The following is a 22,798-nucleotide window of genomic DNA, read 5'->3' on the forward strand; positions in this document are numbered from 1 at the left end:
TGGATAATGAAATTTAAAATTTAACCTATTTTATACGTAAAAAAGGGCAATTTTACACATTTTCATTTACATAAGGTCTGAATAAAACAACATTATGAATCAAGATTTACATGTATTTATACTAAAGTTATACAAAAACGAACAAAAATGTTTAGAAGTGAGTAGTTTTCGAGATTTGCGACTGTAATGTAAATCACCTTCATGTATCAGCCCCCAAATATAGTCTTCCATCATGTTTTCGTTATACGCTCCCAGGTCACAAAAGCAAAGTTTGAAGAGAAAAATAGGTCTTTTTCCATTTACTTTAGGCATAAACAATTGGGAAATAACACTTTCTGCCCAGGAACAAGAAAAAGTAAAAATTTTGTTACGTAGTGTTATAGACGATGTTATTGTGGTTTTTAGATCTCAGTTTGTATTTCTACCTTTTGTCATGCCCCCGCTAGTACAGCGGTATGTCTCCGAGTATATAACGCTAAAATCAAGTGTTCGATTCCCGTTGATGGGCTCAGTAGATAGTCCGACCTGGCTTTGCTATAAGAAAAAACACACATCACCTTTTATTATAACAATTAATAAATTTATTTTTATAAAACAAGAACACAATAACACTTCAAGTGTTGGATACAAATAAACCAAAGGAATACAAGTTAACTACTTATATATAATTAAAACTAACGAATGGTGTTAATGAAATATAGATGTGTGAGCGCTATTGAAATATTATTATTTCAATCGTGGCCCTTCTACCACTAGAGGGTTTCTTGGTTTCACCCGTAAACAGTTCTTGGAACTTCTTACTGTCGTCACGAAACTAAACTATTTCGTTTTTAATAAAATAACGTCATTCATGACCAGATAGATGAAATCGTTGTGGGGTTGCCGCCGGACCTGACGATATCCTACTCTTCTATGTTACCGTGAACACAAGTAACTAGAAAACCACCCACGTGGATTAAAACCTGTCCTTTATTAACACTGCATTGATCGCATTGATTTTAATATTAGTGTCATCCGAAATGGAAGAAAATGGATTATTAACTTTCCTGGATAGAAAGATTACTAAATGAGGCAAACATTTTATTTTACCTCTGTTTATCGTAAAAGGACTGTTACACGTCTTTGTACTAATTTGTAATAACCTTATCAAACATAATATTCTTGTTTATTAAAATATAAAATAATTACAAATTTTACTGAATTTAATTCTGAAACATTCGAAGTTTCATTAAGTAGAAACATTTTATCTTGTAAACCGTTTCATCTTTATTATTACATATTATAATTATTTTTAAAAAGATTTATATAACGTAAACAAAGATATACGTTATTATGTCTTAAATTTTAATTTTATGGTAGTGAAAATAAAATTAACATGTATTTAATGTTATAAAAGGAAAAACACATATAAAGCCGTTCCCACTTTAGCAATGTAAGACAAGAGGGAAGACAGCTAGTCATCACCACCCACCGTTAACTCTTGGACTAGCTACTTTTTTACCAAGGAATAGTAGGATTTACCGTGACTTTATAACGCCTCCACGGCTGAAAGGGCGCTATATTTGGTGTGATGGAAATTCAAACCCGTGACATTCAGATTACAAGTCGAGCGCCCTAACCATCTATCCATGCCACTTGCAACTGAACATTTGTGTTTTGTATTAAAGATAAATAAACAACTGAAAAAATATTCAAGAATATTAAAGTTTAAAGTTTTCATTAATAGTTCTCTGAGAAAGGCACCATATAAATCAAAATAATCAAATCCCTTTTAATCTTCTAAACAGTTTTCTTGCCTTCTATAAGGGAGTGATTGGCAAGTCTTTAGTTTTAGTCATAATTAATCAATAAATATTCATAGTTATAGCACAAACTTCAGAATGTAACATAATAATTATTTGGCTTTTGGAATGTGACGTTATTATTTGAGTAGTGCACAACAAGTTTAGTGAAAACATCTGAAAAATAAATATAATCAGAATATTAAGACAGAAGTTATGCACTTCAACAATGAACTATAAACAACATCCACCTGGATTCCGATATTATTAAAGTTTACTAGTTGATTATTAAAGTAAGTAAATTAATATCAAGTTTTCATTCACATTATGTACATATGATATATTATGGGAGTGTTAAGAACCATGTAAAATCACATGTGTAATATTCTAGACTATTCGTTAGAAAGCAGAACAATCTCGTGTACGTTACAGTGACACGCGCACTAAAGCGTAGTAAAATCGTGTAGGAATGTTAAGATATATAGAGAAAACGCGCTCTATATCAGTTACTAAAGAGTGTGAAAACTTACATAAAAATAGAACAAGTTTCTCCTCTGATCCCAACATTAATGTGATTTAATTTAAAATTAATATGGTTAACCTTACGTAAAAAGTTGCAAATTTTAGATAACAAATATGACCTAATGTGAGTTATAAATTCTGGTTATTTGTGTATATAATTATTTATGATATTGAGGTGAAGCTATTCTACTTAAGGCAGTATCATAAACATGATTAAAAGTTGTAAGTTCGAAAACTTTAAAAAAATGTATTAGTGATAAAATAATTTAAATATTAACGAACTCATATACCCAAATAACGCCATATGTATTTAATTGTGCTCAGGAGATGGCGTTACATTTGTCCAAACGAGTCTTCATTTATTTAGAAATTGTTATGGAACAGAAAATATTGTTATTCTAAACGTAGTTATTGTATGTAAAACGACACAGATTATTTACAAGACAAACGTGACATAATTGCAAGAATCATTTTGTGATAATATACTCCAGCTTTATAATCAAGTGATTCAACTATATATGTAACGATATATAACACGTAAAAGGATAAAATAATTATTTATATTCTTTGTTGCCCTAAGTTCTAACATAATTCATGTGAAACTTCTAACACAAGTAGAAAATATAATAACTGTTTGCCGTTGTTTTTATTCTAAATGCTAGCATATTTAAAATAAAACTTTCAATATAAATAGGAAACCCAATATATCACACAAAACAGGAGAAAGATTATTGGAAATACGACCTTAGCAAACTTGTCGACCGAATTTTCGTTGATGTTAAAAACTACTGCGACTCGAACATCTTTTGTTAGAGTTCGGGTGGACGTTGCAGCATCTTTAACATTCTTTTCTAAATTGTCTATCATCACGATTTGTGGAACAACTGGACGACAGATGGCGCTAGTCTTGTTCTAAAAATAAATATATTAGGAATGTACTGCTATGGTTTTGTTTGCTTTATGCAAATCGAAATAAATTTCACCAAAATTACACGTTACATGAAGTTTATGAATTTCATTTTTATATTTAACCATTTGACAAACACTTTTCAAGAATGGAAATACGTCATGTTTATAGTAAGCCTTTAAATAAACATGTTTCTATAATGAAAGTGCCTGTATTTCATGTTTATAATAATTATTTAAACAAAAATTTTGTTTAAATACGATAAATGTACTATAAAGATGATTCACTACGAATGTTGTTATCACAGATCCCCCAGAGTTGGTTGGATTGGTTACCATGATTCCTGTATGGAAACTGTCCCATTGTGTACATTTGTTAACTAATATTTGCCACAGAAAGATCTACAAAAACATGTAGGGCATATTTCCACTTTTCTTACAAGCTTTATTTTAAAGAAACAAGTACTTAACCAGTTCATGAGTCAATTATTACGCTACACAAAGCAGGATATGCAATAAGAATCTAATGAAGCCGTTATGGATCTAATAACAAAATAAGAAAGACGAAGAGAACCATCGAACATGGTTCTTTGTATTAGCCTTTCTACAAATTATGAATTTAAACACACTGAAACACGAATTCAGTGTTTATTTATTGTAGTAGTAAACCACTTGATGTTTAGATTTTCAAACACAGTTTATCGTCTCATCAAAAATATTAAATAACTAAGGAAGGTTCTTCATCAAATATATAACGTTATACTACCTAATAAAATACACGTACACTGTCATTAGGATTTTATTAACTCAACCACTATGATAATTAGGAAGACACTGATTCAATTATTGCCTCTCGATATATTTTGTTTTTAGTATGATTTTTATATTAGCAGTTGACAATACGATAATTTATTATCTTTACTGTTTGTATTATTTACAATAGCGTTCAATCAAGAATTACACTAACCTTTCTCAACTTCCTGTTACAAGTCATAGATTGTTCGAATAGAGAACCAAACACCATGATGCTGTAAAAGAACTATGTACATATATTTTTTATCTTTCTCTGGTAAGCCACACCATACTCCAAGAGGGAACCAAACACCATGATTATTCGTGATGTGCTAAAATCACGTAAGTCCAAAAAATATTGATAAAACTGAAATAGAAACCCTTATAACCCGAGCGCTTTTGAAAAGTGGACCTTTCTTCTTCAGAGACAATCTAGGAATCTAATTGCCCCTGAAAAAGAAAGGTCTACTTTTCGAAATGCTCGGATTATAAGGGTTTCTATTTAAGTTTTATCCAAACACCATGATAATGGAGAAGAACTATGTACTTACATTTTTATCTTTCTCTGATAAGCTACAGTATACTCTAAGAGGGATCTAAACACAATGAAGATATAGAAGAACTACGTACTTACATTTTTATCTTTCTCTGATAAGCTACAGCATACTCCAAGAGGGATCTAAACACAATGAAGATATAGAAGAACTACGTACTTACATTTTTATCTTTCTCTGATAAGCTACAGCATACTCCAAGAGGGATCTAAACACAATGAAGATATAGAAGAACTACGTACTTACATTTTTATCTTTCTCTGATAAGCTACAGCATACTCCAAGAGGGAACTAAACACAATGAAGATATAGAAGAACTACGTACTTACATTTTTTATCTTTCTCTGATAAGCTACAGCATACTCCAAGAGGGATCTAAACACAATGAAGATATAGAAGAACTACGTACTTACATTTTTTATCTTTCTCTGATAAGCTACAGCATACTCAAGAGGGAACTAAACACAATGAAGATATAGAAGAACTACGTACTTACATTTTTATCTTTCTCTGATAAGCTACAGCATACTCAAGAGGGATCTAAACACAATGAAGATATAGAAGAACTACGTACTTACATTTTTATCTTTCTCTGATAAGCTACAGCATACTCAAGAGGGAACTAAACACAATGAAGATATAGAAGAACTACGTACTTACATTTTTTATCTTTCTCTGATAAGCTACAGCATACTCCAAGAGGGATCTAAACACAATGAAGATATAGAAGAACTACGTACTTACATTTTTTATCTTTCTCTGATAAGCTACAGCATACTCCAAGAGGGATCTAAACACAATGAAGATATAGAAGAACTACGTACTTACATTTTTTATCTTTCTCTGATAAGCCACACCATACTCAAAGAGAGAACCAAACACCCTGAAGATATAGAAGAACTACGTACTTACATTTTTTATCTTTCTCTGATAAGCTACAGCATACTCCAAGAGAGAACCAAACACCATAATGATGCAAAAGAAAAGCCAAACATCAATAGCCATCATGTAATCAACCGATGGAAGTTTATTCCTGGACTGGATGGCCTGAGTCACGAGAGTCAACATGGACGTTATTCCGAGAGCTACTCGAGCAGGGGCAGCATCTACGTCTAGCCAGAAGGACACCCAAGATAGAATGACGATCACGCCACTCGGAAAATAAGTGTTGATGACACTTCCCGTCAGTCGGCGGATAAAGGTGAAGTTAACCATTAGGTATGTAAAGTTCCCTAAGAAAAACATGCTGTTTTTAAATTACCGAATCCTGAGTGGGTATTATTGTGATATCAAAGCATTCGTGTTTAAACTCTGTATATACTACGCGAGAAAAAGGTTTTAGAAATCACTTATCCTTTATTTTCTGATAGGGTTTTGGATTGAAACTGAGAGGCGTGGAACGACTTTTTACACTTCTAGTTTTATAATTCATATTTGTAAATGTTTTCAATGATAAACATTCGATGTTTACATTATAAGTTTTATTCACAACCACGACAAAACATGAATGAGTTTGTAACAAACTTTCCACCTATTTCATACATTCATTATTTGTTTCCGCCATCAAGACTTTCTAGATTACATTTATAAAAAAAATGTGAGCCTAAACATTTTGCCCCTAATGGCTCGGCAATTAGTCGGTAGGTTTACGACGCTAAAAATTTGATTTAAATACTTGTGTTAGGCTGAGCATAGATTATCCATTGTGTAGATATGTGGTGAACAGTAACTACAAAAAAAACACTTAAATACAGTTACGACAGAAAGTGTTCGTACCCCCGCATCGTGGATAGTCTTCTTCCTCATAACGTACAAAGTATCACTATTAGGGTAATGAAAGTATAGTATATTATAAATACTATACTAACACACATCTACATTAATTTTTATGTAAATTGAACAACAAATAAACTGTTTATAGACAAATAACCAAACATAGGAGAAGCAGAAAGTGTTCGTGCGTCTACTTTAATGGTCAGTTGTGTAGCCTTTTAGGTGAATTACTTGGCGCAATCTCTCCTCATAGCCCTCCATGATCGTTTGACAGTATTTGACTGGTATTTTTTTCCATTCTTCTTTACAGAAGACCTCCAACTCTTGCAAGTCCTTCGGTTGACCCTGATGAACCCTGGTCTTCAACTCATGCCAAACGTTTTCAATTGGGCTAAGATCGGGTGACTGCAATGGCCACTCCAGAACGCTTATATGGTTCCTCTGCAACCAGGATTGCACATATTTCGATGTGTGCTTAGGGTCATTGTCGTGCTGGATGGTCCAACGACGCCCAAGCCGCAAGTTCCGAGCATCATTCTTGATATAAGTGCCTAATACATTAACGTACTCTTCTTTTTTCATGGTTCCGTTGACGCAGTGAAGGATTCCTACACCAAAAGAGCTGAAGAAACCCCATAGCATGATCGAGCCATCTTCGTGTTTAACTGTAGGAACGGTGTTCTTTGGAAGATTTCGTTCCCCCTTCTTACGGAAAATATAGCGAACATCATTGTGGCCGAAAAGCTCGATTTTAGTCTCGTCTGACCAAAGAATATTTTTCCAATAGGTAAAGAGTTTATCTACATGCTTTCTTGCATACCTCAATCGTGCTTCTAAGTGAACAGGCTTTAAATATGGAGTTTTACGAGGACGGCATGCTTTGAACCCAGAAGAGCGTAACATGTTCGTAACTGTAGAGGTGTTTACTCGTAATCTGAGGGTCGCGAGTTCGAATCCCCGTCGCACCAAACATGCTCGCCCTTTCAATGGTAGGGGCGTTATAATGTGACGGTCAACCACATTATTCATTGGTAAAAGAATAGTCCAAGAGTTGGCGGTGGGCGATGACGACTAGCTGCCTTTCCTCTAGTTTTACACTGAAAAATTAGGGACGGCTAGCGCAGATAGACCTCGACTAGCTTTGCGCGAAATTTAAAAACCAACAGTTAACTTAAATTAGAACGTTTAATTAAATATAAAGCATTGTAGTTAGTTGAATACAAAATCCTTTCTTAATTTCGCGGTTTTCAAATAGAACAAAACTACTGATATTTTTTAATTAAATATAAAATCATGTAACTTTCAATGAGGAACATTAACATTCTAACAGCAAATGAACATTGACATACATAGTTTATAAAAGTACTGTAATCTTTATATTCCTGTTCACTTATTGTTAATTGTGGTATATTCAACACTGATCATTAGTTTTTTAATTCAAAGTGAAGACAAACACACACAACTCTAGTAAAATGACGTATAAGACACATGATCTTACATGTAAGTAAACTCACCACTCAACCACTCCTGAACTACTACATGAGCTACAGGGTCGGCGATTTTGAACTGTAAAGATTTGATTTTATTGGCGAAACGGACACTACTCCCAAAATGTTTAAAGGGGCTGTCTTCTTCTCCAAACCATTTCAATTTTACAATCTTGTCGTTACTGTATACTATAGATACAAAAATAATAAACTTATTTCAGAACTGGTTACAAGTTTAAAAAACAAATACAGGTTCATTATAAAAAGTTACGTTCCATTCTGCAAATGAAAATCCACTGCGCATGTCACACACTTTGAACTATGGGTGCGTTATAAGAGTGACATTCCAATACAATATTCCTTTCAAAGACCGAAGAGGCCCTTGTAACGGTGGGTGTTTCAGTTTAGTGCCTTTCTTCTAGTCAGTAGTTCAAAATTAAGGACGGTTATATATGAACACTAGAGGTGTCTGGCATAACTGTTTGACATTACGTCGTACAAGGTACTGTTCAGGTTGAAAGTTATTAAACAATTATGACCTTTGTTCTTGTGTAACGGTTATTAAAATCAGTAATAAACCACTATAAACTTTGGCGACGCCAGAAAAACACGTCGTTAAAAAAGTGTTAATGTAAAACAATAAAACCCTATGACTTGAGAGCTTTTGAAAAGCGAACCGAAGACGAAAGGTCCATACTATTCATGTTGGTATTTCGTAGTCTTTATTAAACACAATGAAAATACTGCGCTGACCTTTGACCTTGTATGGTCGTTAATTATAATACTACTATGACCTTTAAATTTTATGACGTGGAATCCACTTTTCAAGAAAATAAAAATTTGAAGATAACTTGAATGGTTCATAAAGAAACCTTTATTATAGATATACAAAAAAAAAATATGTCGTCTGCTGATGACAACAAAATCATCTCTAAACTTTGTATGTTTATAACCACGTTTTCTTTATTTCTCATGCAAGCCGTCTCCAAATGTTTACAACGTTCTTTTATTTTGTGTAGTACAACCTTTGATCTTTATAGTTATTATTAAAGACAGTGATAATACTTCTGTGACCTTTGATCTTTGTAGTCGTTATTAAAGACAGTGATAATATTGCAATGACCTTTGATCTTGTGTAGTCAGTATTTAAGACAACGATAACTCAAGGCTAAATGTTTTCACACTTACACATTGATGCTTTGAAGGAACATGTCTGTGTGTCCAGTGGATAGTTGTACAGTTCAATCGGACAGGTCACTTTACACATGTACCTGTTTCAAATAATTACACGATTAGCAATGTTCTGCTTATTGTCTTACTGGACTCATGTATGTCTTGAGCATTTTTTTCAAGATTGTTAAATTCGAAACAAAAAAGAAAGAAAGTTAAAAAGAAACTAACACCACCTGGGAGAGAAGATATAAGAAGTACGAAAACATAAAAAGATGTCATTATAAAAAGAAGTTGACATGAAAGACTTTGTTCAAAAGTTCCAGTAACTCCTTTAAAATTACTAAATTGAATTTAATTTCTCGGAAATCGTAACTGTTTAAAAAAACGAAATTTATGTAATGTATTACATGCTCCAGTAGGTATAATGGTGTAATTTTCAGTATTTTTATCTATCATAACATTTACCTCGAGCTCCGATATAAGGAGTTATTTAATATGAGCTTCATGAAAGAATTTTCAACAGAATATTGAAACAAATAGTCGTTTTTCGTACTCTCAAATACAAGGTCAGGTTTCCATATCATCTTCATAAAAGGCCTAGGAATAATAGCAGAACTCCAAGCTCGCCTCATTTTGTCTGTGTACAGCCGTGGGTCTTTCCATATTTCCACAATATAAGTATGAAGAGTAAAATCCTGGAAGAAAAACTGATTCAAGGTAATATAAACAGTATAAAACATGATAAAGACATTATATATTGCATGAGAAAAGGAAAATATCTTTATGTATGAATTTAAAACATTGACTTCATATGTTTCGGCAACACATTTTTGTGATCATAACATTAGTGTGAAGCAAGGTCATAAGAATTAAACAATTTTGCACCAATGAAAAAAAATCTCACCCATCATGAATTTAATTTCTGACCTCCATCCAAATTTAGGGTATGACTTCCCCTTTTTAATCAAATATATACATATGTATGTTATTTCGGTTGAAATTACTGTCCTGCACAATAACTAATGGACAAGTCTAATGGATAAAATGTACTTTATATACTCTTCAAAAAAAGAAACGCAAAAGGGATATTTTTTGTTATTTTAAAGAGAAATATATGTAATATCGTTACAAGCTCAGAGTATGTGATGTTATACGTGTTAAGGCACTGATTGTCAGACCAAAATGACAATAAAAGTTGTGCACTTTGAAAACGGAGGAAAACATCGGATTTTTCGCCAAAACGCATTCGTGTCCAATAAATTTGTTTGAGAGATCTGCATGTTCTGCAAGTGCAACATGTGCAAAATCCCTATAAAAGTGACGGGTTCTCGGTTTCCATAGCTCAGTGTTAAGCCACCGACACGCAATAAAGTTACGCCAAGACTGACTGAAGTACAACGCAACAACGCCATTGGTCGCTTGAAAGCAGGCGAATCTCGATCAGATGTTGCCAGAGCTGTGAATGTCCACCCAAGCATCATCACAAGGCTATGGAATCGTCACCAACAACATGGATCAACTCGTGACCCTCCACGATCTGGCAGACCTCGTGTGACCACGCCCGCACAAAATCGCTACGTCCGGTTACGTCACCTTCGGGATAGGACCACCACTGCGACGTCTACTGCCTCAACAATACCAGGGCTGCGTAGGATTTCCGATCAGACCGTACGCAACCGTCTACGAGATTCTTAGGCCCCATGTGCAACCCATCATGGTGAACGTCAACGACGTTTTTCAACATGACAACGCCCGTCCTCACACAGCCCGACTCACCACTGTCTTCTTGAGACACCACAACATCAACGTTCTTCCCTGGCTCTCCAGATCACCAGATTTAAACCCCATCGAACATCTTTGGGACGAGTTGGACCGACGTCTGCGACGGCGACAACCTCAACCGCGAACTCTACCTCAGCTTGCAGCAGCTTTGCAGGCTGAGTGGACAGCCATTCCACAGGATGTGATTCGTGATCTCATCGCTTCCATGAGCAGGATATGCCAAGCAGTTATTGATGCTCACGGGGGGCATACTCGTTATTGACGTTGAGTGACGTTAAACTTCAACTAGTGAGCGTGGACTTCGCCTTTGCAGAATTTGGATGTTCAGCAGTGAATGGGCAAAGTTTCACGCATGTCATACAGAACTACCCGGAATACACTTGTTAACAATTTGTCTCAAATTTTGCCTTTTGCGTTTCTTTTTTTGAAGAGTATATATTATTAGATAAGTAACAGTCGAAATATCAACCTTCCTTCTTTTACCTTGTTAAGCATAAAACTACACGATGGGCTAGCTGCACTCTGCCCACCACAGGTGTCGAAATCCGCGTTTTAGCATTTTAAACCTTCAGACTTACCGCTACTATTGGGGTCTACTTTTTTATTATTAAAATTTAATTGAAAAAGCACATAAATGAAAAACAAAATCTGAAAGCGGGACTTCAACCTAAAAACTTTGGCTAACAAAATTAGTTCTCTAAACCACTTAAGCTAGTCGTTTGTTTATTATTAACCACTAAACTTGAAACTCTCACATAAATTAATTGTATCTTATTAACCACCAGACTACAATATTTCCATATAAGTTGTTTAGTTTAGTTGTTTGTATTCATATTAAAGAATAGGTTAAGGCCCGGCTCGTAGTCCACGGGTCGCGGGTTCAAATCCTGGTCACACCAAACGTGTTCGCCCTTTCAGCCGTGGGGACGTTATATGTACGGTCAATCCCACTATTCGTTGGTAAAAGAATAGCCCAAGATTTGGCAGTGGGTGGTGATGACTAGCTGTCTTCCCTCGAGTGGCTTTGCGCGAAATTCAAAACAAACAAGAATAGGTTAAACAATCGCCGTAATTTTTATATTTTTATTTTTGAAAGATGGCGCTTCGAACTCTATTTTCGTCAGGTTGCACAATTTCAATTAAAGCGCATGCGCAGAATTAAAAAACAGTTGTGTGCGGAGGGGGCATTTTGTTTGTTGGGTGTAACATTTCTCTGCAAAATCACGTCTTTAAGATCAGCTTTACGAGTCATAAAAATGATAATAATGAAAATATAACACAACAAACAAACATTGACATTAAAATTGGAATAAAATTTGAAAAACGAGAATCCGTAATGCTCATTTAAACCAAATGGTTGTAGGATTCCCAAATTATAAATTAATTTTCTTTCCACTCATTCTTTTTTGCGAATGTCTGTTGGAGAACTAACAAGTCTAAGAATCAAAAGGTCCTCAACTGAGTGGTTGTTGATGGTGAAGTGTCTATGTGTAGGTTTATCTTGGTTATAAAGTTTGTTCAATACATAAATTATTATATTTTTTGCAAGTTACGTATTCAGCGTTAAAGGACTGTCTTATGCCGAAAGTTGTTCTTTTGCCTCGTATTTATGTGTAATGGTGTTTATATGAGGGCAGGTGATACACCTGTTTTGTTTGTGTTTGTAAATGCCTGGAGTCTCGTTCTGTTTTTGTTTAAGTTCACTGTGCACCAGGATTTCATTTAGTTTTTTTTTGTCATGTATGTTAGAAATAATGGGTGGGTCCTTGAAAATAGATTTAGTATTTGGGGTCTTCAGTAAGTACTGTGAACTTGCTTACAATAATATCTTCGATTTTCTTGTCGGTCTGATGATAGGGTATAATCAAACTCTACTTTTTCTAAAAATAATCAATATAGATGCACTATTGAAATACTTACGCTGTAGCAAACATGATGAAACGTAAAACATTATTTTTACGTACTCAAGCATTTTCTTTATTACTCAATAAATAACTAATAAAATAAATTATAATTTATAAAATAACCATAACAGTAATACAGAATTAAGATAGTGAAAGTCGTGTTCTAATTTTAAGTTTGATTTGTTTTTAAAATATATCACTGTTCTGATATTTTCCAGTTATCTTGATCGCTCTCTAGTGTTCCTCTTTCGAATTATTTACCCGTCAGCAATACGTAGATTTATATGTTTTAGTTTAATATCTATTTAGAAATGCATGTAACTTATAGTGTTAAATATGTGTTGGGAAATTCCCCCCTATTCTCTAAATTTGAAGAAGATTCTTTAGTGTAATAATCAACAATGTACGATGTGTGTAAGTAAAATATTGTTGCCAACTGAAATTTCGATAACCTAATCCTAAAAGTTTATAAACCTATGTGCCAAGAAACAATTTAGTATTGTTGGTTTATTACAGTTAGTATATTATAAAATTTAGAAGCTATAATTGTGCTAAACACTTATTAATCAGAAAACTACAGTTAGACCAGGAACGTTTATAGATTTCGAACATTACAAATAGTATAACTTCGATCGTTAGTGTTTCTATGAGAACATTAAATATTTTTGTCGGCAAATTTAATTAACTTCTGACTGGCTTTTCGTCAAGTGTAACACCATGTATACACAGAATTTATTCGGTCTCGTTCGGGATAAATTACAATACGTAACAATATTTAAGATTTAAAGCGCCATAACCATCTAGTCATGCCAGGCTTGAAGAAGTAAGAAGCGACAGAAGATATCAACAGCTTCAAGAAATCCCCCAATGGCACAACAAAACAAAACTTTTTGACAGTAATTTGATTAGATAAACTGGGGAGATTGAAACCATTTGTTACCCTTCGGGAGAAATTAAGGTTTTAGATTACTGGGGAGATTGGTCTTAGTTCAGACTAGGCTGGTATGGTAGATACCGACTGGTATCATGTAGTTTTATATCGTGCATGACCACATTACGTTCATGGTGTGTGGAATACTATGAAAACCATCGAAGAATTTGAATATCACTGGCACAGCAGCAGCATATCTGCCAACTTATAATGTTAGAAATCAGCTTTTGATACCCATGCAGCTTTATGCTTAACTACAAATAATTTTTGTGAAAATTACTAAACAAAAAAACAATGTGTAAATACTTTAATATTTTCGTGAGTAAAATTGAGAAATTATATTTAAAACTCCGAACTTTACTTAAGTAAAAGGACAGACAAGGTACAGACAGTACTGTGCAAAAGTGTTAAGACAATGTCAACAATTTTATTTCAAGCTACTTTCAAAGAACTGTGATTGGTAAATCACAGGTGAAACATCAACATGTTATTAATCTTCATGTTTAATACAACAGAAACTCAGTGGAAGTGATTGAGTACAGTAAGCAGTTAATATTTTTTGTGTTCTCTTTTCGCTTTAATAACTGCAGACAGTCTTTTTGTTACAACATATTTAATCAAAGTGTCCTTTGGGATTTTACTTTACGTATAATACACAGTATATCACAGTAGGTGATATGCATTGAGGCATATTTCACATTTCTTCTGCCGAACATGCAATCTACGCTTTATGCCAAATATTTCAAACTTGGACTTTTCCGTACATAATACCCTTTTCCAATCATCACTAATCCTGTTTTTGTATTTTTTAGCAAATTTCTGTCTCTTGACAATATTTGGTGATCGAAGTAAAGTTTTTTAACTGCTACACGACTGAATATTTCATTCTCGTTGGGTCTTCTTAATACTGTATATCTGTACACTTTTCTGTCGTTTGGTACATGGTTGTTTATCACATGCTTGAGATCAGTGACTGTCTTCTTTCTGTCCTGAAGGTTATACAAACAAAGATACTTAACATCAATATCACTGAGTTTATGTGTTCTGTACTCTTCCTTTCCTATTTTCTGTCTTGGTCTCACGATCTATGTTGTACTTGACGTGTTTGGGGAGAGCTTCAAGTCTGCAGTAATTTGTAGGAGTCCAACCAGCATCACGTAAAACATTTATGTAAACTCTCTGTTCTACTGTCATTCCTCTACACTTTACAGATCGTGGCATGACAACAAAACTCAATATATAAAGTTAACTAGTATTTTCATGAACGTTTGTTTGTGGAGTACTATTAAACTGATATCTTCTAGCATATACCAGTACCACATGTTAGCTTCTTTCTATATATACTTAAGACACTACACAGAGTACCATGACAGATATATCAGACCCTAAGTTTGATCAGTATGTTTATTCAAACAGAACCCACATGACATACTCTTGGTGTAAGTACATGGGAATTCTAAAGAATGATAAGTATTCTCACCCTAGCTCATTCAGTTGTCAACAATGATCAGTGAAGCATTACTATAGTGTTGAAGTTTACATTATGCAATGTAATGGAAGAATTAGGTGTATGAAGTGGAAAAATGACAAAATATTCTCCTCTGTTAACACTTTTATACAGAAATGTATAACTACGTGAAATATAAGAAAAACAGAAACATTTATATCACTGCAGCACTAACTAAGAAGGTAAATAATCAAGTTACTGTGAGATGTTAAAAGGTATGAAATAAAAGAAAGAATATAAATCAGTACAATATCTCCACAGGATAGAACTTAAATAGCCCATTGTCTCTCTGTGGGCGTAACAACAACCAGTTCAATGTTTTATTGCACTTGCTTAACGATTTATGTCTTATAGTAATTCAAAGAATGTGTGTATGTTTGGTATGGATTCTCTGCTGCTTTACTGCAAGGTAATTTAATGTTTGAAAATTTTCTGCTTTTGTTACTAGTGTTATGTTACTATTTTGTTCACCGAAACTGATAGCATTATTTAAAATAAGAAAACGTTTTACTTGAAAAGACAATAAAAATCCATAACACTGGGCTGTATAGCAATAACACATACTTGTATAACAGTAACAAAGACACGCATAACACGTGTCTACATAACAACAATATAGGCCTGTGTAACGATAACCAGGCCTGCGATGGTTTTATTGTTTTGACATGTTCTGAAGTAGTTCCTGATAATGATGTTTTTCTCCATGATGTACAGACTTTCCACAAAACGTCATGTATATTTTACATAAGTGAATCATTTTCATTGAAATTGGGACACATTTTATTACGGCCAAAGTGTTGACAACCACTGGCTATACATTTGACGTGACCAATCGAGTCGTGAGAGTCTTACCAATCATTCTATAAGCCATGAGAAACACACTACTCGTATATAAATTGTTAACAGGTCATATGACGTGTCATTTTTGGATACTATGTATGTTCGTGTATGTACTTCGATATTATGCTTTTATTTTCAGTATTATTTATTTGTTGAGATATCTGGATATCTGTGGTAAATGTGTTTTAAAGAAACAAAGGCAAACATTAGAGAATTCGTCAGAAAAACGATTTACGTGTATTTTGGAAAAAAACTTAGGAACCAAGGCAAATCATATGTTCTGCATAAAGTTTGCACCGTTTGTGTTGAGACAAAAGATTAAAAATAAGAAACAGTATTTGTCTTTTGAAATTCCAATGGTGTAACGTGAGTCTAGAAATCACAGAGATGACTGCTATTTTTACACATGTAACGTCCAGAGAGAGTACTCAAAGTAAAAAGGAAGTTTTTTATCCGAATTTTTAACCTGTTATAAGACCTGTTGCTAATGGACCTGATGTACTTTTAACTACTCGACCATGGGCCTGATGTATCTGTACCAACTCCACTATGGACCTGATGTACCTGTACCAGCTCCATTATGGACCTGATGTACCTGTACCTACTACACCAGAGACTCTTGATACAGTTTCATGTTATTTATGTTAATATATATAATGATAGGAATTGTTTTCAACCTAAAACATTTGGTGAATCATAATTTTTCACACAAGGTGAACTTAATAATTTGGTGAGATATTTGAGCCTTCAAAGGATTTTTCAGAGATTTGAAAGTCAAGACTTCAGGCTAAAACTTACCTTCTCAGAAACATCATTTTACTCGTATAGAAATCGTGAGAAAGTGTTTATAACATACTTTTTGCAAAGAGTTACACTACTTTATTGCGATAATAGTAGCTGCAGTCTATGAACCAAGTGAGAAGCGATTGCTCATTCATTCTTCCGAAAGAGGTCCAATAAAGGTGTTCATCCTCACAATGGTAACATATATATATATATATACATCTGGTTTTATTGTAACATATGTCCATCTGTTTCTGTTGTTCATTCTATTCACTTGAAGGAAGTATACGAGAATATCGAACTTCTTGATTGAGGTCAAATATAAAGATCGTGGTTCGCAACTTTGTAAAAATTTAAAAGCCATTTGTATGTTGTTGGGTCAGCAATCCTGTTATACAAGATTTCCAAGGTTTATCTCTGTGAACGGGACAGCAGAGAACGAAATCAGCACTGGACATAAACGTAATGACCACGTAGAGTAAACATGATGCCAAGATAGAAAAACATTGAACATAAAAGTTTGGTTAACACAAAAAAAGTCCTATTACCTTCGCTTCACATAAAACTGAGTTTGATGAATCAGTTTTGTAAAGCCTTAGACGAAGATGGCGACTGTTTCAAGTATCGAGGTGGACAACTCCCAGTTCTTTCGGAAGTGAAACTTAAAGAAGGGATTTTTGTTGTGCTTCAGATTAGGAAATTGATTTCAGATGAACAGTTCAAAAGGACAATGAGGAAAGTTGTAAAAGAAAAGTAGATTGTCCTTAAAAACTGTTATTGACAACTGTTTAAAAAACAACAAGGATCCAAATTTAAAAATACTGTTAATAACATGCTTGATAAATTCAAAGAATTGGGTTGTAATATGAGTTGAAATGTTCATTTCTTACACTAACGTGTTGATTATTTCCCTGTAAATCTCGGTATTATCAGCAACGAACAAAAGAAAAGGTTTATCGAGACATCAGGTAAATGGAAAGGATATATCAGAGAAGGTGGAACATCAGCATGATGGCTGATTACTGCTGCTCATTGAAACGAGATGCTCAAGACGCAACACATAAAAGAAAGGCCACAACACGTAGTTAGAGACTAAAATACGAAGATTTGATAACAAAAAAAATTAAAAATGAATGAAGATGCATAATCGTTGGCCCGGTATGACCAGGTGTGTTAAGGCGTTCGACTCGTAATCTGAGGGTCGCGGGTTCGAATTCCCGTTGCACCAAACATGCTCACCCTTTCATTCGTGGGGGCGGTTATAATGTGACGGTCAATCCCATTATTCGTTGGTAAAAGGGTAGCACAGGAGTTGGCGGTGGGTGATAATGACTAGTTGCCTTCCCTCTAGTCTTACACTGCTAAATTAGGGACGGCTAGCACAGATAGTCCTCGAGTAGCTTTGCGAGAAATTCAAAAACAAACAAAACAAGCGTAATCGTTTAATATCAGTGTTTATCCACTTTCTTCAGTTTGTTTGTATCTTTGTTAACAAACAATAATAAAAATGTTCATTGTGGTAAAAATAATAATAATTTTATGTAAATAATATATTTAATAATATTTAAATATTTAATATTTAATATAATAATAAATTTATATTCGCGATTTGTAAAAAAAAAAAATTCTTACGTGACAGAAAAACCCCTCGGTGGCTCAGCGGTATGCCTGTGGACTTACAACGTTATAAACCGGGTTTCGATACCCGTGGTGGGCAGAGCACAGATAGCCCATTGTGTAGCTTTGTGCTAATTCAAACAAAAAACGTACCAGAAAAAAAAATTATGTTCGAAAAGTGCGTAAGTGAATTATGAAAAAACATTTTATAAAACCACAAGGCTTATTAGGTGTATTGTTTGTTTGTTTTGGAATTGCGCACAAAGCTACTCGAGGGCTATCTGTGCTAGCCGTCCCTAATTTAGCAGTGTAAGACTAGAGGGAAGGCAGCTAGTCATCACCACCCACCGCCAACTCTTGGGCTACTCTTTTACCAACGAATAGTGGGATTGACCGTCACATTATAATGCCCCCACGGCTGGGAGGGCGAGCATGTTTGGCGCGATTCGGGCGCGAACCCGCGAATGAAGAGTCGCACGCCTTACGCGCTTGGCCATGCCAGGGTATTAGGTGTATTTTGGCTGTTAATTAGTAAACAAGTGAAAAACACTTGTCGTGAAAGAATTCCCATGCGATTTTAAACTATGAATTAATAACTGATTTAATGGATAAGAAAATAACGAATTCATCATGTTAATTACAAACTGATTATTTGGTTTGCTTTTTTATTACAGAAAAGTGACTTGATACTAAAATTAAACTTCATAAAACTAGGAGGTGTCTAGAATGGCAAAAGATTGGAAATTCCAGATAGAACAAAGAAATTTTCATAAAAAATATAAATTTTAAAGTGGCTAGTCATGCATAAAGAAATACTGATGAAACGTGCACGCATCTTAAAAGTTACAACTGACCATGTTCTCATCGTCAATATCGCTGATGTCGAGAATCTGCATGGAAACATACACTTTCACGGCGCCATCTGTAAATTAAATGTAAAATTCAACATGTTTCTAATAAATAATGAATATTAAGGAGCTAAACCTTGGAGTTTAGTGCACATAAAAATACAGTATACACTTTGTTTTCAAGTATACATTCGACATAGAGAAGTTGTCCTAGCGTCGGTTTTACTTTTCACATAAAAATTCCTGCTAAGCTGTAATTATCTGAACATATTACAATATTATAATATTAAATATATGATACTTGACTCAAAACATACTATTTCGCCTCATCATTACGACACTCAGGGTGTAATAACAGTATGGTATAGGACGAATGTTATAAGACCACCTTAACTAGAAGCCCATACACTCGCGTGCTATTTAATACAACACTTGGAGTTTGTTGGCCAACTGTTGAGATCATATGTTTATTTTGAACAAATAATACCTTCATTTAAGGGTTAGGTGCTTGTTTGTTTTTTCTTGAATTTTGCGCAAAGCTATACAAGAGCTATTTGCGCTAGCCGTCCTTAATTTAGCAGAATAAGACTAGAGAGAAGGTAGCTATCCTTCTCTCTATCCACCATCCACCGCCAACTCTTGGGCTAGTCTTTAGCCAACGAATAGTAGGATTGAGGTTCACATAATAAGGCCTCCACGTCTGAAAAGGTGAGCATGTTTCGTGTGACAGAAATTCAAACTCTCGACTTTCAGGTTACGAGTAGAGCGACCTAACCACATGACCACGCCGCACCAATTAGAGTGCTCAGTCTGTGGGTCTGGAAGTTCTTCGTTCGCGGTCCATTACTAAAAACTTCGTTCTTTTGGTACATATAAAAGATTTAATAAAACCTGGTTATTCGGTAAACCTAAAGTAGCCTAAATTACAGGAGGAACAAGGAGAATTGTAAACATTGAAACATCTACTCAACATTCGTGTTGTTTTATCCACTTTTTTATGGTTTCAAACGCCATGACGAAACAAACTAACTAATTTTATTTACGTGTAAACAAGAATTTTCATACACGATAAAAGTAATGACAAAAACATTCCTTTTTATCTCATACCGAATATACCTTTAATATTACCAGTGTTTCAATATGGAAGCTAGTTTTTTATCACAGATTTTTATTTACTTACTATACATAGATTTTACGTTACAGCCAACAGTATGCTAAATCAATTTTATCAATGGTTCAATTAACACTAATAAGACTTAAATTATAATTATCAGTAGTTTAAATTACATCTAACAAATGGATAACTTGCAATTTACAGCTAACGATGTAATGAAGGCCCAGCATGGCCAGGTGATTAGAGCGTTCGGCTCGTAATCTGAGGGTCGAGGATTCGAATCCCCATCACACCAAATACGCTCGCATTTCAGACGTGGGGGCATTATAATGTAACCATTAATCCTACTATTCGTTGGTAAAAGCGTCCAAGAGTAGGCAATGGTGATAATTACTGGCTGTCTTATTCATAGTCGTACACAGCTAAATTAAACACGGTTAGCGCAGATAGCTCTCCTGCAGGATTGAGCGAAAAACAAAATCCAAACCAATCGATTTGATAAGTTATAATCTTCAAATGTTTATGTGTAAGCTATAATCTTCAACTATGTGTAAGTTGCAATCTTTAACAATGTATGTGTAAGTCATAATCTACAATTATATATGTAAGTTATAATTTTCAACAGTGTATATGGAAGTTACGATCTTCAACTATGTGTAAATTATAATCTTCAACTGTATATGTGTAAGTTATAATATCCAACTGCATGTGTAAATTATAAACTTAAACTGTATGGGTAAGTTATACTCTTCAACTGTGTAGGTGTAAGCTACAATATTCAACTATATATGTGTAAGTTATAATTTTCAACAGTGTATGTGTGAGTTATGCTCTTCAACCTGTGTATGTGTATGATAGAACCTTCAACATCGTATGTGTTACTTATAATCTTTACTATATAGGTAAGTTATAATCTTAAACTGTGTATGTGTAAGTTATAATTTTCAATTGTACTTGTAAGTTATAACCTTTAACAGTTTATGTGTAAGTTGTAATCATCAACAGAGAATGTGTAAGACGTAATCTTCAAATGAATGTGTAAAGTATAGTCTTAAAATGTATGTGTAAACTATAATCTTAAAATATATGTGTAAGTTATAATATTCAACTGTGTATGTAAAAGTTATAATGTTGAAGTGTATGTGTAAGTTATAAACTTCAACTATCTATGTGTAATCTTCAACTGTGTATGTGTAAGTTATAATCCTCAACTGTATGTGTAAATCATAATCTTCAAATGTATGTGTAAGTTAAAATCTTCCACTATTTGTAATATTATAATATTCAACAGCGTATGTGTAAGTTAAAATCTTCCACTATTTGTAATATTATAATATTCAACAGCGTATGTGTAAGTTATAATCTTTAATTTTCTATATGTTAGCTATAATCTTCAACTGTCTATTTCTAAGTTATAATCTTCAACTGTATGTGAAAGTTATAATCTTGAAATGTCTATGTGTAAGGTATAACCTTCAACTGTGTATATGAAAGTTATACTCTTCAACTGTGTATGTGTAAGTTATACTCTTCAAGTATGAATGAGTAAGTTATAATCTTCAACAGTGTATGTGTAAGTTATAATTTTCAACTGTTTGTGTAATTTATAATCTTCAACAGAGAATGTGTGAGATATAATATTCAATTGTATGTGTAAGCTCTAATCTTAAAATGTATGTGTAAGTTATAATATTCAACTGTGTATGTAAAAGTTATAATCTTCAACTGTGCATATATGAAAGCAATAATCCTCAACTGTATGTGAAAACTATTGTCTTCAACAGTTTATGTGCGAGTTATAAATTTCAACTGTCTATGTGTAAGTCATAATCTTCAACTGTGTATGTGTAAGTTATAATCTTCAACTGTATCTGTTAGTTATAATCTTCAATAGTGTATGTACAAGCTGTAATATTCAACTGTGTACGTGTAAGTTATAATCTTCAACTGTATATGTGTAATTTATATTCTTCAACTGTGTAAGTACAAGTTATAATCTTCAACTGATTATCTGTAAGTTATAAATTTTAACAGTGTATGTGTAAGTTATACTCTTAAAATGTCTATGAGTAAGCTGTAATCTTCAACTGTCTATTTGTAAGTTATAATCTCCAACTGTGTATGTGTAAGTTATAATCTTTAACAATGTAAGTGTAAGTTACAATATTCAACAGCATATGTGCAAATTATAAATTTCAATTGTATGTGTAAGTTATAATCTTCAACAGTTGAGGAGAAAGTTGTAATCTTCATCAGTGAATGTGTAAGATATTATCTTCAATTGTATGGGTGAGCTATAATCTTAGACTGTATGCGTAAGTTATAATATTCAACTGTGTATGTAAAAGTTATAATCTTTAACAGTGTATGTGTAAGTTGTAATCTTCAACTGTTAATCTTCAAGTTTGTATTTGTAAATTATAGTCCTCAAATCTCTATGTGTAAGTTAAAATCTTCAACTGTATATGTAATTTATAATCTTTA

The 22,798-nt window shown here is 33.7% G+C and overlaps 1 protein-coding gene across 1 annotated transcript in view; it reads right to left on the bottom strand.

The window, feature by feature from the left end:
- Positions 1–1,327: 1,327 nt before the first annotated feature.
- LOC143237709 (gamma-aminobutyric acid receptor subunit pi-like) overlaps positions 1,328–22,798 on the bottom strand; it is a 31,998-nt gene continuing 10,527 nt past the window's right edge. The window contains exons 3-8 of the mRNA XM_076477237.1: positions 19,207–19,274; positions 9,454–9,683; positions 9,004–9,086; positions 7,843–8,004; positions 5,468–5,787; positions 1,328–3,215 (exon numbers count right to left, since the gene is read on the bottom strand). Coding sequence (XP_076333352.1) covers positions 2,985–3,215; positions 5,468–5,787; positions 7,843–8,004; positions 9,004–9,086; positions 9,454–9,683; positions 19,207–19,274 — 1,094 coding nt within the window. The 3' untranslated portion in view covers positions 1,328–2,984. The remainder of the gene's footprint in view (positions 3,216–5,467; positions 5,788–7,842; positions 8,005–9,003; positions 9,087–9,453; positions 9,684–19,206; positions 19,275–22,798) is intronic.

Source organism: Tachypleus tridentatus, chromosome 13 (assembly GCF_004210375.1).
Source record: "Tachypleus tridentatus isolate NWPU-2018 chromosome 13, ASM421037v1, whole genome shotgun sequence".
Taxonomy (NCBI): Eukaryota; Metazoa; Arthropoda; class Merostomata; order Xiphosura; family Limulidae; genus Tachypleus; species Tachypleus tridentatus.